At 52.4% G+C, this 14,004-nt stretch overlaps 2 protein-coding genes across 3 annotated transcripts; one reads left to right on the top strand and one right to left on the bottom strand.

Moving 5' to 3' along the window:
- Positions 1–2,523: 2,523 nt before the first annotated feature.
- LOC6505083 (lysine--tRNA ligase) lies at positions 2,524–4,971 on the top strand. Of its 2 annotated transcripts, none has more exons than XM_001965466.4 (4): positions 2,524–2,688; positions 3,051–3,729; positions 3,788–4,735; positions 4,794–4,971. In XM_001965466.4, the coding sequence occupies exons 1-4, from the start codon at positions 2,657–2,659 to the stop codon at positions 4,875–4,877; spliced, it is 1,743 nt and encodes a 580-aa protein (XP_001965502.1). In that variant the 5' UTR covers positions 2,524–2,656; the 3' UTR covers positions 4,878–4,971. The 2 variants fall into 2 exon arrangements, with proteins under 2 accessions (XP_001965502.1, XP_014760290.1); XM_014904804.3 differs by having other exon boundaries at positions 2,569–2,967.
- LOC6505186 (probable histone-lysine N-methyltransferase CG1716) lies at positions 4,960–13,285 on the bottom strand. Its single transcript, XM_001965465.4, has 6 exons — positions 13,010–13,285; positions 8,655–12,764; positions 6,823–8,574; positions 5,689–6,761; positions 5,417–5,579; positions 4,960–5,351 (listed from the first exon to the last, which is right to left on the bottom strand). Exons 1-6 carry the CDS (start codon positions 13,067–13,069, stop codon positions 5,187–5,189), a joined length of 7,323 nt encoding a protein of 2,440 aa, XP_001965501.2. The 5' UTR covers positions 13,070–13,285; the 3' UTR covers positions 4,960–5,186.
- Between the last annotated feature and the right edge of the window lie 719 nt (positions 13,286–14,004).

Below are 14,004 nucleotides of genomic sequence, written 5' to 3' on the forward strand. Positions count from 1 at the left end.
CATATGAGTGGAAGGCTGGAACGAGAAAGAGAGGGAAGGGAAATTCAAATAATGTTCTAAATTTTAGATTCTAAAATGGGAACTAAATTGTAATTTGTTTTTAGATTAATGAATATGAAATAAAAATAATGATACATGGAATATTTGCGTTGGAGAATTATAATTGGTGTTTTTTGAATGAAAAGGAAATGAAAAGAAAATAAATCTCAAGCATTGCCATTATTTCCAAAACACTGCCATTATTTTCCCCGTTTTCCCTACTTTCGCTTTGGCCCGTCGTTTTGCAAACAGTTACTATTCAAAATTATTTATTTGCCCCTATTTTCTTCTCTTTCTTATTATTTATGTTTATTTTTCCCTCTATTTCATAGAAAAATAATTGATAATAATTTAAAATATGTTCAATAATAAAAATGTTTTTTTTTTTTCAAGAACTTACAATTTTAAAGACAATTATATTTAAATTGGTAAAAAATCTTAAAAAAAATAGGTAAAATATGTACAAACATATATCATTATTTATAAAAACTAGATATTAAATGTAATAAAAATGAAACACAATAATATAGAAATATGTTGCCAAGTATTATTTATAAATTCACACGCATAAATAACAACCAAAAATCTCAACTATTATTTTCAGTTGCCATTATTTCCAAAAGTCCAACCATTATTCCCATATTTCCCTGTTTCCCTACATTTATTTCCCTTTTCCCTGTCGTTTTGCAAACAGTTACTTTTCAAAATTGTTTATTTGCCCCTATTTTCCATGTCGGTTTCTATTTTCGGTTGCCTTTAATTGCAAAGCAAAACCACTATTTCCCCGTTTTCCCTGTTTTGCTTTGGCTTGGTTTTTAACAGTTATTTTATCAAATTATTGTTATCCGCCTCTTTTTATGCTTTCTTTTGCTTTTTTTAGCCTATTAAATAATAATAAATATTTATACGTTTTATTATTATTATTAATTTTGATTTTAATAATTCATCATTGTTTGTGTTTTCAATAATAAAAATAGGGTTTTTTTCAATAATTCAAAATAAAGCGCGCGGTTCGTTTTAGGAGAATAAAATTGTGAAAAAGAGTTTCTAATGTTTTAAAATTTATACAAATTTAAGAAATGTATTTTTTATACTTACATGCCCATGTCCATGTCCATGTTATGTCCAAAAAGCTTCGCCAGTTGCCATTATTCTCCGTTGCCATTATTTTTCCTGTTTTGCTTTGGCTCGATCTGTAAACAGTTATTGTAGAATTATTATTCCATGTTCTCTTTAGCTCTTTTCTTTGACTTACATACTTAGCGAATAAAAAACAACCATTTAACTACTAACAAATACTAAACTAACAAAAAATTTTTATACGTTTTATTAATATTCATTTTTTTCAATATATTTTCTGTACATAATTAAATTATATCCAAAAATCATTTCCATTATTCTCCATTGCCTTTATTTCCAAACCAAAACCATTATTTTTCCCTGTTTTGCTTTGGCTCGATCTGTAAACAGTTATTGTAGAATTATTATTCCATGTTCTCTTTATCTCTTTTCCTTGACTTACATACTTAGCGAATAAAAAACAACCATTTAACTACTAACAAATACTAAACAAATAACAAATATTTATACGTTTTATTAATATTATTAATATTTATTATTTATGTATATTGCAACATTGTTTATGTTTTCAATAATAAATATAGGTTTTTTTTTAAAGAATTTAAAATATTGTTCGCCGTTTTCAGAGAATAAAATTGTAATAGATAATAAATCGTGAAAGAGAGTTTAAAATGTTTACAAATTTGGAAGAATTTAGGAAATATATTTTCTGTACATAATTAAATTATATCCAAAAATCATTTCCATTATTTTCCATTGCCATTATTTCCATTTTCCAAAACAACCATTATTTTTCCTTGTTTTGCTTTGCCTCGTTCTGTAAACAGTTATTGTAGAAAATAATTGTTTTCAGCCTTTTTTCATGTTTTTTTTTGCTTGTTTCTTCAATTAAAATTATTTTTATTTGAGCAAATATTTATACTATTAATTTACTATCTTAGATTTACTGTCTAATTTGTTATTATTATTTTTTTTTATTTTTAATATTGCAACATTCATTGTTTATGTTTTCAATAAACAGTATATTTATGTATGTGTATATGTACTAATAATTTAATGCAAATAATATTCTAATGTAATAACAATTATTTCCAAAGCACTGCCATTATCTTCCCTTTTCCCTATTTTCTTTTTTCTCTTTAGCTTCTTCTTCGAAAACAGTTATTATTGAGAATTATGTATTTGCGCCCATTGTTGTTTTCTTTTCCCCTTTTCTCTTGTTTTTTTAGCACTCCACACAGAAAATAAATGATAAAAATTATTGTTATCTTTTATTTTACCATTCTTTGTTTTTTTTATCTTAAATGAGTGATGCAATGTCTTCTATTTATTAGATTATTTAAATCTCAAATGTGACGAAATAAAAAGCCATTTGTATTCAGCTTTTTCGGCCAAGTGGGCAGCACTGACGGCCCGGGAGCAACCCGATCTGGCCACTTTCTTTCCAAAGCTGTGTGTGGCGCACTCCGCACATTTGTTTTGTTTTTCCGATCCATTTCGACGGATTCCCAGCGACGTGCCCCGAGTCAGAGCCAGCATGGCAGCCGCAAGTGGAGAGCTTTCCAAGAAGTAAGTGTTCCGAGTGAGAGACACCTCCATAGCCCCCCATTCCGGGCAGATTCCGGGTCAGCACTCCGGCTAGGTTTGTGAGGTTAGGTCGAAGTCGAAGTGTCAGGCAAGTGCGGCAACATTCCAGCATCTTGGAAGTCACTGATTTGGGAAATTTTGGAATAAAATGCTGTTACGGTACGGCCTGAGGACCCTCCAGGCCCTGGCCCAGCCGAGGCCCGTGGTGGCGACCCTCCACACCACCTGGTGGCAGAGCGCGCCCAGCAAGCGGAACAAACTGTGGGTTCTCTCCCCCCATCCCCTCCAGATCCTGCTAATACTCTCCCTCTCTCTCTGTCTCTCCCCCCCGCCCGCGCCCGCAGTGAACTCAAGCGCCGGCTGAAGGCCGAGCAGAAGGCCAAGGAGAAGGCCGAGAAGGAGGCCACCAAGGCGGCGGCAGCTCCCGCCGACCAGCAGCCGAAGAAGAAGACCGCCAGCGCCGCCGCCGAGGAGGAGGAGATCTCACCGAACGAGTACTTCAAGCTGCGCTCCGCCGCCGTCCAGGAGCTGAAGCGCTCCCCCGCCACGGATCCCTATCCCCACAAGTTCCACGTCAGCATCTCGCTGGAGAACTTCATCGCCCAGTACGAGGCTAATCTGCAGGACGGCCAGACCCTGGAGGATGTCACCCTGAGTGTGGCGGGGCGGGTCCATGCCATCCGGGAGTCCGGAGCCAAGCTCATCTTCTACGATCTGCGCGGCGAGGGCGTCAAGCTGCAGGTGATGGCCAGCGCCAAGTCCTACAAGTCCGAGAAGGACTTCGAGGTGGACACGGCCAAGCTGCGACGGGGCGACATCATCGGCGTGGTGGGACATCCCGGCAAGACCAAGAAGGGCGAGCTGTCGGTGATGCCCACCGAGATCCAGCTGCTGTCGCCCTGCCTCCACATGCTGCCCCATTTGCACTTCGGGCTGAAGGACAAGGAGACCCGCTACCGCCAGCGCTACCTCGATCTGATCCTTAACAACAAAGTGCGCGAGAACTTCCAGATCAGGGCCAAGGTAAGGACGAAGGACTCTCTTAGATGTCCACTAAGATCTCCACCCTCTTCCCCTCCAGATAATCTCGTATGTGCGCCAGTTCCTGGATCGTCTGGGCTTCCTGGAGATCGAGACTCCCATGATGAACATGATAGCTGGTGGGGCCACCGCCAAGCCCTTCGTCACCCACCACAACGACCTCAAGATGGACCTCTTCATGCGCATCGCGCCGGAGCTCTACCACAAGATGCTGGTGGTGGGTGGCCTGGATCGGGTCTACGAGATCGGCCGGCAGTTCCGCAACGAGGGCATCGATCTGACCCACAACCCGGAGTTCACCACGTGCGAGTTCTACATGGCGTACGCTGACTACGCCGACATCATGGACATCACCGAGCAGCTGGTCTCCGGCATGGTCAAGTCCATTCGTGGCTCCTACAAGATCACCTACCATCCGGATGGTCCCGAGGGCCCCGAGCAGGAGCTGGACTTTACGCCGCCCTTCAAGCGGGTCTCCATGATCAAGACACTGGAGGAGAAGCTGGGCGTCCAGTTCCCCTCGGCCGATACCTTCAACACTCCGGCCACCAATCAGTTCCTCTCGCAGCTGTGCGTGAAGCATCAAGTGGAGTGCCCGGCTCCGCGCACCACCGCCCGGCTGCTGGACAAGCTGGTGGGCGAGTTCATCGAGGAGTTCTGCGTGAATCCGACGTTCATCATCGAGCATCCGCAGATCATGTCGCCGCTGGCCAAGTACCATCGCAGCATACCCGGCCTGACGGAGCGCTTCGAGCTGTTCGTGGCCAAGAAGGAGATCTGCAACGCCTACACCGAGCTGAACGATCCGGTGGTGCAGCGGGAGCGCTTCGAGCAGCAGGCCAGCGACAAGGCGGCCGGCGACGACGAAGCTCAGCTGGTGGATGAGAACTTCTGCACGGCCTTGGAGTATGGATTGCCGCCTACTGGTGGCTTCGGAATGGGCATCGATCGCCTGGCCATGTTCCTCACCGACTCGAACAACATCAAGGTGGGTTTCCTCTCCCTCTCTAGTTCCATTTGGATCTGTAGCTTAAATGTCCTTCCAGGAGGTGCTGCTGTTCCCCGCCATGAAGCCGGAGGAGGCCAACCGCACTGCCGCTCCAGAGACCACTCCTGCCCCCCAGCAGTAGCCCGCATCACACTGAAGCACTCAGAGAAGAGAAAGAACACCCCAATCCTTGTAGCGCCTAACTTATTCGACGAAATAAACGATTTCTTATTCAATAGTAGTTGTCCTTTATGCTACGTAATGCTGGCCATCGCAAGGATCACAATAAGGATCATAATTGCTGCGGCTCATCTACAGGTCTAGGGGGATTCGCTCCACAGGGATACCCGCTTTGAGGGGTATATGGTTAGGGGGGGGGGGATTACTATACACTATCGCTAAAGACGTTGTCCTTAATCGTAAAAGTCGTAGAACTAATTTGGTTTTGGGCTTAAAATACGGTCTCGTCGGCCGGCTTCCTGTACACGCGTCCCTTCTTGCGCATGTACTGGTTGATGAAGTCGTAGGACTTGTGCTTCACCGACTCGGTGCAGGCCAGTGGATTCCCGGTCATGTCGCAGTAGCGCATCTCCTTGGTGGTGATGTGATGGCTCAACTGCAGGCGGATATAGAAGGATAATCAATAAGGATATAGACCAAGGACCTTAAATATAATCTTACTCTCTTGATAAGGAACTTGTAGTCCTCGTCGCTGGTTATCCTTCCCAGCTGGCAGCTGTCCTTGCGATAGGGACGCAGGAACTCCGCCACATGGCCGCTGATCTCGAACCGGAATTTGTCATGGGCTTCGCGTCCTCCAATCGAGATGTTGTTCAACATGGATCTGAAAGGAAGGAAATAGGTTAAGGACATCTTCCAGGACAAGTGAGGAGTCACGGTCGCCATCTTCAGGGCCACATGGCGACCGTGACAGGAGATCAGAACCATCTTACGTCTTGCTCTTCTTGATGCGCTGGTCTGGTCGCTGCCGCTTCATGTCGCTGATGTGTGGCGGCATTGGTAGCTTCCTCTTCCCGCCCACTTGGGCCGGCGAGGCGGCCACCTCCTCCTGCTTGGCCAGCGCCGCGGCTGCTGCTGCTGCCGCCTGACTGGTGCTCGGCTCCAGGTTAAGGGCATCCAGTTCGTCCACCTGCATCCCGCCCGCCACCACGCCATCGATCAGCGGCAACTCCGCCGCCGGCGCATCCGTGGCGGCGTCCTCGTCGGAGGAGTAGAGATAGCCCTGGATGGGCAGTGAGTTGCTTGGAGAACTGCCATCCGAAGTGCCAGAGCCACCGGGCGCAGCGATGGCCATGTCGAGTCGCCGTCGGCGGTAGAGCTCCTTGCGGCGCCGGATCTTCTCCTTGTTCTCCTTGTACTTGCGCGACTCCAGCTGGTTGTAGAGCCGATCCTCGTCCCGGCGCGGACTGATCAGGCAGATCGACACCAGCCGGTTCCGGCGCATCTCCCGTCGCTCCTTCACCTTGCCCTCGATGTACTGGGCCAGGGACTTGGTGCTCAGCGATCCCACATAGTCCACATCCACCTGGATGAGCTCGCTGGCCAGCTGCTCGGCGTCGATCTGAAGCTCCTGCAGGGGCGGCTGCTTCGTAGGATCCTCGGCATCGATCAGGGTCTGCAGGCGCTGCTCCGGACTGGGTGGCTCCCACTGGGAGATGCGCTCCCGCAGGTTGTAGTAGTAGATGTCGCCCTCGGGCGTCAGCCGCCAGTGCCAGGCGGGCGGCAGGGGATCCACTCCGGCCGGCAGTTTGTATTCCACGGTGCCCGATGCCGTCGGCCCCCCGTCCGACTCCGGGGAAAGCATGGCTTGAGCCTGCAGGTCGGTCCTCTGGGGCGTCGGCAGCGGCATGTCCTCCGTGTTGAACCACTCCCCGGTCTCGGTGTTCTGGTAGAAGGGCAGCAGCTTGGGATCGGTGCTCAGGTCCGCCCCGAAGAACTCGCACCGGGCCTCGTGCTCCCGCCAGTCCTCGCTGCAGACCCGCTTCTCCGCCTCGTCCAGGGCCACCTGGAATGGGGATTAGAAGGGAAGTTAGTTAAGGATCTCCTCCTCCTTCTCAGATACTCACCTTCCTCTCGAACAGACTCCTTCTCAGCTCCTTGGAGAGCACCCGGCGGGGCTCTCCGCCCACAGTGGGTCCCAGATCGGAGCGGCGGCGGTCCATCCGGTTCATGTTGTCCATGGCGCCGTTGTTGCCCTTCTGCTGGGTGGTGATGGTGCAGATGGTGTTGTTGCCGCTCATCCGGGTGGGCTTGTTGTTGTTCCGGTTGTTGGTCGTGTCCCGCCGGAAGCGATCCTGCCGGTAGCGATCCGAGGAGCTGGTCTCTCCCCGCTCCCGCTGATCCTCCAGGGCAGTGCTGGTGTGGAAGGGCGGCTTCTGCGGCCGATCGGCCTCCCGCTCGTGCTCCTTCATCTGCTCGATGCGCTCCCGTTTCGGGATGCGGAATATCTCCGGCAGGGCCTGCCACTTCTTCAGCAGCGCCGTCATCCGGGATCGCAGAGCCTGCTGGGCGGCAGCAGCTCCATCTTCTCCCTGACCCGGCTCCTCCAGACTGCTGCTCCACAGCTGGACGCTCTGGTAGATCTTGCTGTCGTTGAGCATGGTGCGGTTGGGAATGGGCAGTGACTCGAGCGCCTCCAGGAGGGCCAGCCGCAGCTGGGTGTCGCTGCCGCTCTCGCTGATCCAGGCGTGGAGCAGCCGGAGGCCGTGGTAGTCGAGGAAGAGCCGCCGGCAGGGCAGCTCGCCGCGGGTCAGGACGCCCAGCAGCTGGAGGCGGGTCGGGAGCAGCTTGGCGCGGACCATGCACCGCGAGAACCGTAACGTGTCCAGCTGGTTCTTCAGGCCGCTGCGGCTGAGCCGGTTGAGCTCCTCGACGACATCCGGATCCTCCAGCATGGCATGGAACTTGCTGACCTTCGGCTTGGCCCGGGATGCCTTCTCCCCCGGAGCGGATGAGCCGGCTGCTCCTCCGCCACTCGGCTTCAGCCACCTTCCGGCCTTGTACTCGCGATCCTTGGCCTTGGGCTGCTCCTTGCGCTTGCCGGGCTTGGCGGTGGCCGGCTTGCCCTTCACCCTAGTCCTGGCCTTGATCTTGGGCGCCTTCGCCTCTGCCCCCTCGGACGCCGACGCCGTCGCCGTCGTCTCGACCTCCTCCTCCTCATCGCCGTCGCTCTCGCTGCTCACGTCCAGCTGCTCGCCCTCGTCCGAGTCCGGCTCCCCGCCGATCCATCCCCGGCAGTTGGTCGCCTCGCAGTAGCACCGCTGGGCATCCCTGCCATACCGCTGGTACTGGTAGTCGAAGGTGATCTCCTCGCCCGGCTGGATGGTCTTCACGCTGAAGAACCCGATCCGCAGCTCCCCGTTCACCGTCCACTTCTGGGTCTCGGCGTTCGGGTCGCAGCTGTGGTTTATGTACCGCGAGATGTTACCCTTGGAGGTGGCGTCGATGATCGCCTCGCCCCGCAGCGCCATGAAGTAGTAGTGGCGCTTCCGATCCCGCGAGTAGAGGTGCTGCCGCCGCTCGAACTCCTCGCTGTCGATCACCTCGCCCACGTACTCCATGATGAACTCGCCGGGCGGGATCTGGAGCTCGGCGGTGATGCCGCAGCCCTTCTTCTCCGTCCGGAAGACGCGGCAGGGCCAGCACTGGTGCTGCTGGAAGCGCTTGTTGGTGCACCGATCCCCGTTGGAGCACAGCGGTCCGCACTCGATCATCAGCATCCGGTTGATGCACCCAGAGCCGCAGCAGAGATGTCCCTGGGCCTCCTCGTCGCCGGTCAGGAAGCAGTCGCACTGCATCTCCGCGTTCTCCTGGCTCACCTGGAAGGGATTAGGGTTATAGGAGGGTTTCTAGGTTTCTAGGATGGATGGGGATCCCTGGATCCAATCCTCAGACTCACCTGGCGGGCACAGCGGTAGTAGTTCTCCCTCAGCGGCTGGAATGTGTTGAGGCCCTCGCTCCGGAGGAACTGCTCGTTGATGGCCTCGATGTTGGCCAGTTCGGTCAGCTGCTCGTCCATGCTGAGCGGCGCCAGGGCCATGCTGGTCACTCCTCTGGCCTGGCCGGCCTTGAATCCCTGCGGCTTCTTCTTGATGCGATGGGAGCGCCTCACGCCGCCATTCCCCTCCTGGAGCTGCGTCCCAGAGGCGGAGGTGGAGGATGACTCCTCCGTGGGCGAGGGTGAGGGCGTGGTGGCCGGCGTCTCTATGTTGGCCACTCGCTGGGCGAACTCGTCCTCCTGGTTGTCCTGCTGGGGCGGCTCCACCTTGGTCGGCTCGCCCGGCTGCTCCTCCTTCTGGTCCTCGTCCAGCTTGTAGTCCCGCTTGAGGAGATTCACGCCGTCCTCGATGAACTTGGCGATGTCCTTGAGGGGATCGGGCGCCTCCAGTTCCGGGGAGATCTGGACGTCGCAGCGCCGCATCTTGCTGCCGGAGGACGTGGACTCCGAGGACTCGGTTTCGGTGAGAGCCGCATGGAGGGCCTCCGTGGACTTCTGGGCCTTCCTCTTGGCGGCAGTGGCGGTGGCTCCTCCGGCCAGCGAGGCACTCGAACTGGAGTCCAGCGAGTTCTGGCGACTCATGGCGCCCTTGGGCGTCTTCCGGGGCTTCTTCTTGGCGGCCGCCGACTTGCCCGCCTCCTGGGGCTGGGGGCTGGCCGAGGCCTTGGGATGCACCGAGTACCGTCGCTTGGTGAGAGGCACTGCCGCCTTGGGCTTCTCCACCGGGTGGCGGTCCTCGCAGATGGTGTTCCGGCGCAGCTCCAGCTTGCTAAGACCCGTAGCCGGGACCAGTTCCGGGGTGGAGCGCTTGGAACGGGCCTTCTTGGAGCTGGCATCCGAGGAGGTGGAGATGGGCGAGGAGCCGCCGGTCAGGTCCACGCTGGGAGTGCCCCTGGCGCCCAGGTGCTTGGCCTCCTCCGAGATCGTGCTGCGCCGCGACCCGGCGGGCTTCTTCTTCGGCCGGGACTTCTTCGGCTTGGGCGTGGCGACCCGGCTGGAGTCGGAGTCGGCGGGCGAGCTGGGACTCCACAGGGCATCGGCGTCCTCGAACATGGTGTTCCTCCGGAACTTGGACAAGCCCTTAGTGTGGGACTTCTTCGACGGGGCTGGCGTGGTGGATGCGGAGGAGGACTTGGTCGCCTTGGTGTGGGTCTGGGGCTGGGACTGCGGCTGGGGCTGGGGCGGTGGTGGAGCTACCTTCTTGAGCTTCTTCTTGCTCTTCTCCTCCAGACGCAGCTGGGCATTGGCCTTGTCCATGGCCTTGAACATGGCATCGCACTCCACAAAAACGGTGGCGGAGGACTTCTCCTTGGCCTTTGAGGCTTCCTGGCTGGAAGATGGCTTCTTCAGACTCTCCTCGGAAGCCTCCGATTCTGGCTGAGATTTGGATTTCTCCGAAGAGGCAGAAACCTCTTTCTTGGCAGTCGATTCTACGGAAGAAATGCGCTCCGGGGGAGTCTTCTCCGAGTCGGAATCCTTCTTGGAGAGGGAGTTCTTGCGGGAGGAGTCCTTGAGCTTCTCCCTTTTCGTGGAGTCCTTGGAACTCTTCTCCTCCTTGTCCCCCTTTCGGCTGGACTTTCCCGGTTCGCTGTCTTCTGTGCTGGAAGATTTCGATAGTTCGTTGTCTTTCCTGGAAGACTTTCTGGAATCTGTGGGCATCTTGGTCGCCTCCTTCTTCTGTGGCAGGGATTTGAGCTTTCCTGGTTCTGGTTCTGGTTGTGGTTGTGGTTCTGGTTGTGGTTGTGGGTCTGATTCTTCCGGCCTCTCTTCGCTCTTTGCCGGCTCAGTCTTCAAAGTGATGTGATCAGTCTTCGCTTCCGTCTCCGTCTCCGCCTCCGTCTCGACGAGCTTGCTTTCCACCTCCACCTCAGTGCCCTCCGCCGCCTCCGCCTTGGCCTCCACCTTCTCTGGTGACTTCTCGGAGATCGCCGCTGCAACCCGATCGCCGAGCGGCACTTCTCCGGCACTCACCTCGGTGTCGGATGGACCTGGCCGCCCCGCCACCTGATCCCGAGCTGGCTCCTCGGATTGTTTAGCCTCCAGTCGGGTGGTGTCATCGTCGGGAGATGTCTCGGCAGTCTCCGTCTTCGCCTCTTCTGTCTCGGTCGTGGACTTTGTTGCTTCAGCTGAGGTGGTCTGGTTGGGAGTGGTTCTGGTGGCTTCTGGTTCTGGCTCTGCGGGAGTAGCTTCTGCTGGTACTGTCTCTTGCTCCGGCTCTGAGGAAGGCGGCTTCTCCGGCTCTGGCTCTGTCTCTGTCTCCTTTACCTCCTCCGGCTCTGGCACTTGCTCCTTAGCCTTCTCCTGCTCCTTCTCCCCCTCCAGCTCCTTCTTCGCCATCAGCTCCGGCGCCATCTCCTCGATCAGCACCTTTGGACTGGTCTTTAGGCTGTACTGAGTGGGATCCAGCTTCTTCATCATGACCACGATATTCGATGTGCCCTCCGGGAGATCCTTGTCCAGAGGCTCCAGACTGTTAAGAGCCTTGTGCAGTGCCGAGCCCGCCTTCACCAAATCCTTTTCAGCGCCACTGGCTCCCGGCTGGCTCTGGCTGTCCTCGATGAGATCGATCAGCAGATGCTCCTCCTGCTCCTGCTCCTGTTCCTGCTCCAGGATCTGCTTGCTGCTCTCGGCGGCTATCTCGGCAAAGGTCTCCTCCAGGGTCTTGCCCTGGTGGCTGTTGCTGCTCCCGCCCCGAACGGACCGGCGACTGCGGCGCGGTGCTGCCGACAAGGACTCGGTCTCCTCGGGCTCGGGAGCGGCTCTCCGGGCCACCTCCTCCTCATCCTCGGCCTCGTCGTCGGCCGACCAGAGACTGGGCGGGCCACTCAGCACCTCCACCATCATGTCATCGGAGTCGTGGTCGGCTCCCGACCTCGGCATCAGTACCTGGATCTCCTGGCCGTCGCCTCCATCGATCCCCGTGTCGTCGTCCTTGCCCTCCGTCTCGATCTCGATGAATATGATCTGGGAGTCGGAGTCGGTGTTCTCATCCGGAACGGAAATAACAGAAGTGACTGGATCCTTGGCCATGGGCTTCGGCTGCTCGTCCATGGCATTCTCGTCCTGGATCATGGGCGCCGACAGAGACGGCGAGGAGGAGGAGGAGTTGCCTCCGGCTCCCAGCATTCGAATGTTCAGAGGCATCTCCCCGGAATCGGTGGACTCCTGCCGCCGGCACATGTTCAGCCGCTTGAGAGACACCCGCAGCTTGGACTTGGGCTTCCGCTTGGCGGGATCGAGGGCGGCAGCCACCACGTCACCACTGTCGCCTCCACTGCCCGTGGAGGTGGTGGTATCCGAGTCGGAGGTTATCGGCATGGGTGCCTGTTGCTCGGCTGTTGGCTGGATCTTCCGGGGTCGTCCTCGCTTCCGCACCGGCGGAGTGGGGGCCACCGAAGTGGCGGCAGTGGTGCTCGGTTCGCTGGTCACCTGGGCGACGATCAGGCTCTGGGTGGGTCGGGGCTTGGCGAACAGCTCCAGGGCAGTGGGCGGCGGCTTCGGTGGCATCACCTTGCTATTCTCGAACATGGAGAAGACCCGATTGACCGGCGGCGTCGTCCCAGATGGACTGGCGGCCATCGGATTTGGATTTGGGGGGCAGCTGGTATTGGAATCAATCCGAGCTTCGATTTGGATTTTGTGCGCTTTCCGGTTCTTGTTCAACAGATCCCTAACATCGAACTTGATGATTTTCTTCCGGGAGCTGCGCCGGCACGTCGAATCTCCGTCCTCCAGCGAGGATGGCGAGGGGGGCGACGTAACAGCAGCACTGGGCAGTGGGGAGGCTCTAGTCGGTGCTGGTGACGGAGCAGATGGCTGTGGGGCTACCTTGGGCGGTCGTCCCCGCCCACGGCCACGTGATGCAACGCCTGTTGTTGTTGTAGTGCGGGGGGCCGCGGTTGAAACGATGGGGGGAGGAACAGCTCCACCCCCACCACCATCCACCGACAAAGTGAGACCGAGTGGTGGTGGTGCCGCAGTGGAATCCTCCATAGCTACCACTGACCGTAACTAAAAACCAAAAATTGTGGGTAATTAGTGTCACAGAAAATCGATTCATTTACGGCGGGGGATGAACTGTCAGTGATGTGAGATGTCAGATGTCAGTTGGAGTGCCGTTATAGCTTTTGTTCCTCTTCCATTGAAAATCAGATCAGAACGGAACTTTTTCTTCTTTTTTTTCTTATTTTTTTTTTTGTTTTGTGGTCGAAGCGGTCGAAGCGGAGAGTAAATTAACAGTTAGGACGACGACTGACTTTTTCGGCAAACTGGCAGGCCACTGGCACTGGAGTGGGGCGGGGCGGGAAGGGGGTCATATGTACAACACCAACAACGCCGGGGGGCACGCACACTCGGGCATCCTTATGTATTTTCGTTTTTATCGTTTTTCTCACAAATCTCCACGGATTTTGTTGTTTATACACATGACGGTGCTGCCAGATCGGTGTCAGAGTGCCAGAGTGCCACCCCAATGCGGTTGATGGTGCGACGGTCACACTAATCAGAGGACTATCCACCGAGCTTATCACCGGCTTATTGGAGATGGCACTACAAACTGCCGTTATTTTTGGGATATTATATGATTATTTTTTAATTTTACATATTTTATGTAATATTTTATTATTATTTTTTCTTTTTTAAGGCTTAAAGTTTAAAAATTTATTATTTTCCGAACAGAAATTCTCTTTTTTTGAAATCTGTCACTGTTATGTAACTGTTAAGTCACTAGTTTTGAAACAAATGTGATTTATATATAGATACATATATATATGATTTTTTATAAAATGTGCTATAAAATATATGTATAATATTTACATTTTAATTATTTTATCTTGATAGAAACTCAAAAAAAAGTGAAAAAATTATTATTTTCCTATTGGAAATCTAGTTAAAATAGTTTCTTTTATGTAACTGTTTTGTCACTTACTTTATATTATTTTTATAATATCATAATATCATTTTAAAATTTTAATTATACATTTTTATAGATTTTAAAAGTAAAAAAAGTTATAAATTTCATATTATTAAAAGACATTATTTCAATTATCTCATTGTTAAGTCACTATTTAGGCTTTTTTTCAGAAAAAATAAGAAAAAAGCAAATATAGTTATACTTTTTCCTTCTCATATAATAGACTATATATAAATAGATTCTAGAAATATTTGAACACTTTTTCACTCAATATTTTCAAAAAAGTAAAAGATAATTGGCTTTTTTTTCTCACATATACTAATTAATATAAATATTATC

Source organism: Drosophila ananassae, chromosome XR, assembly GCF_017639315.1.
Source record: "Drosophila ananassae strain 14024-0371.13 chromosome XR, ASM1763931v2, whole genome shotgun sequence".
NCBI lineage: Eukaryota > Metazoa > Arthropoda > Insecta > Diptera > Drosophilidae > Drosophila > Drosophila ananassae.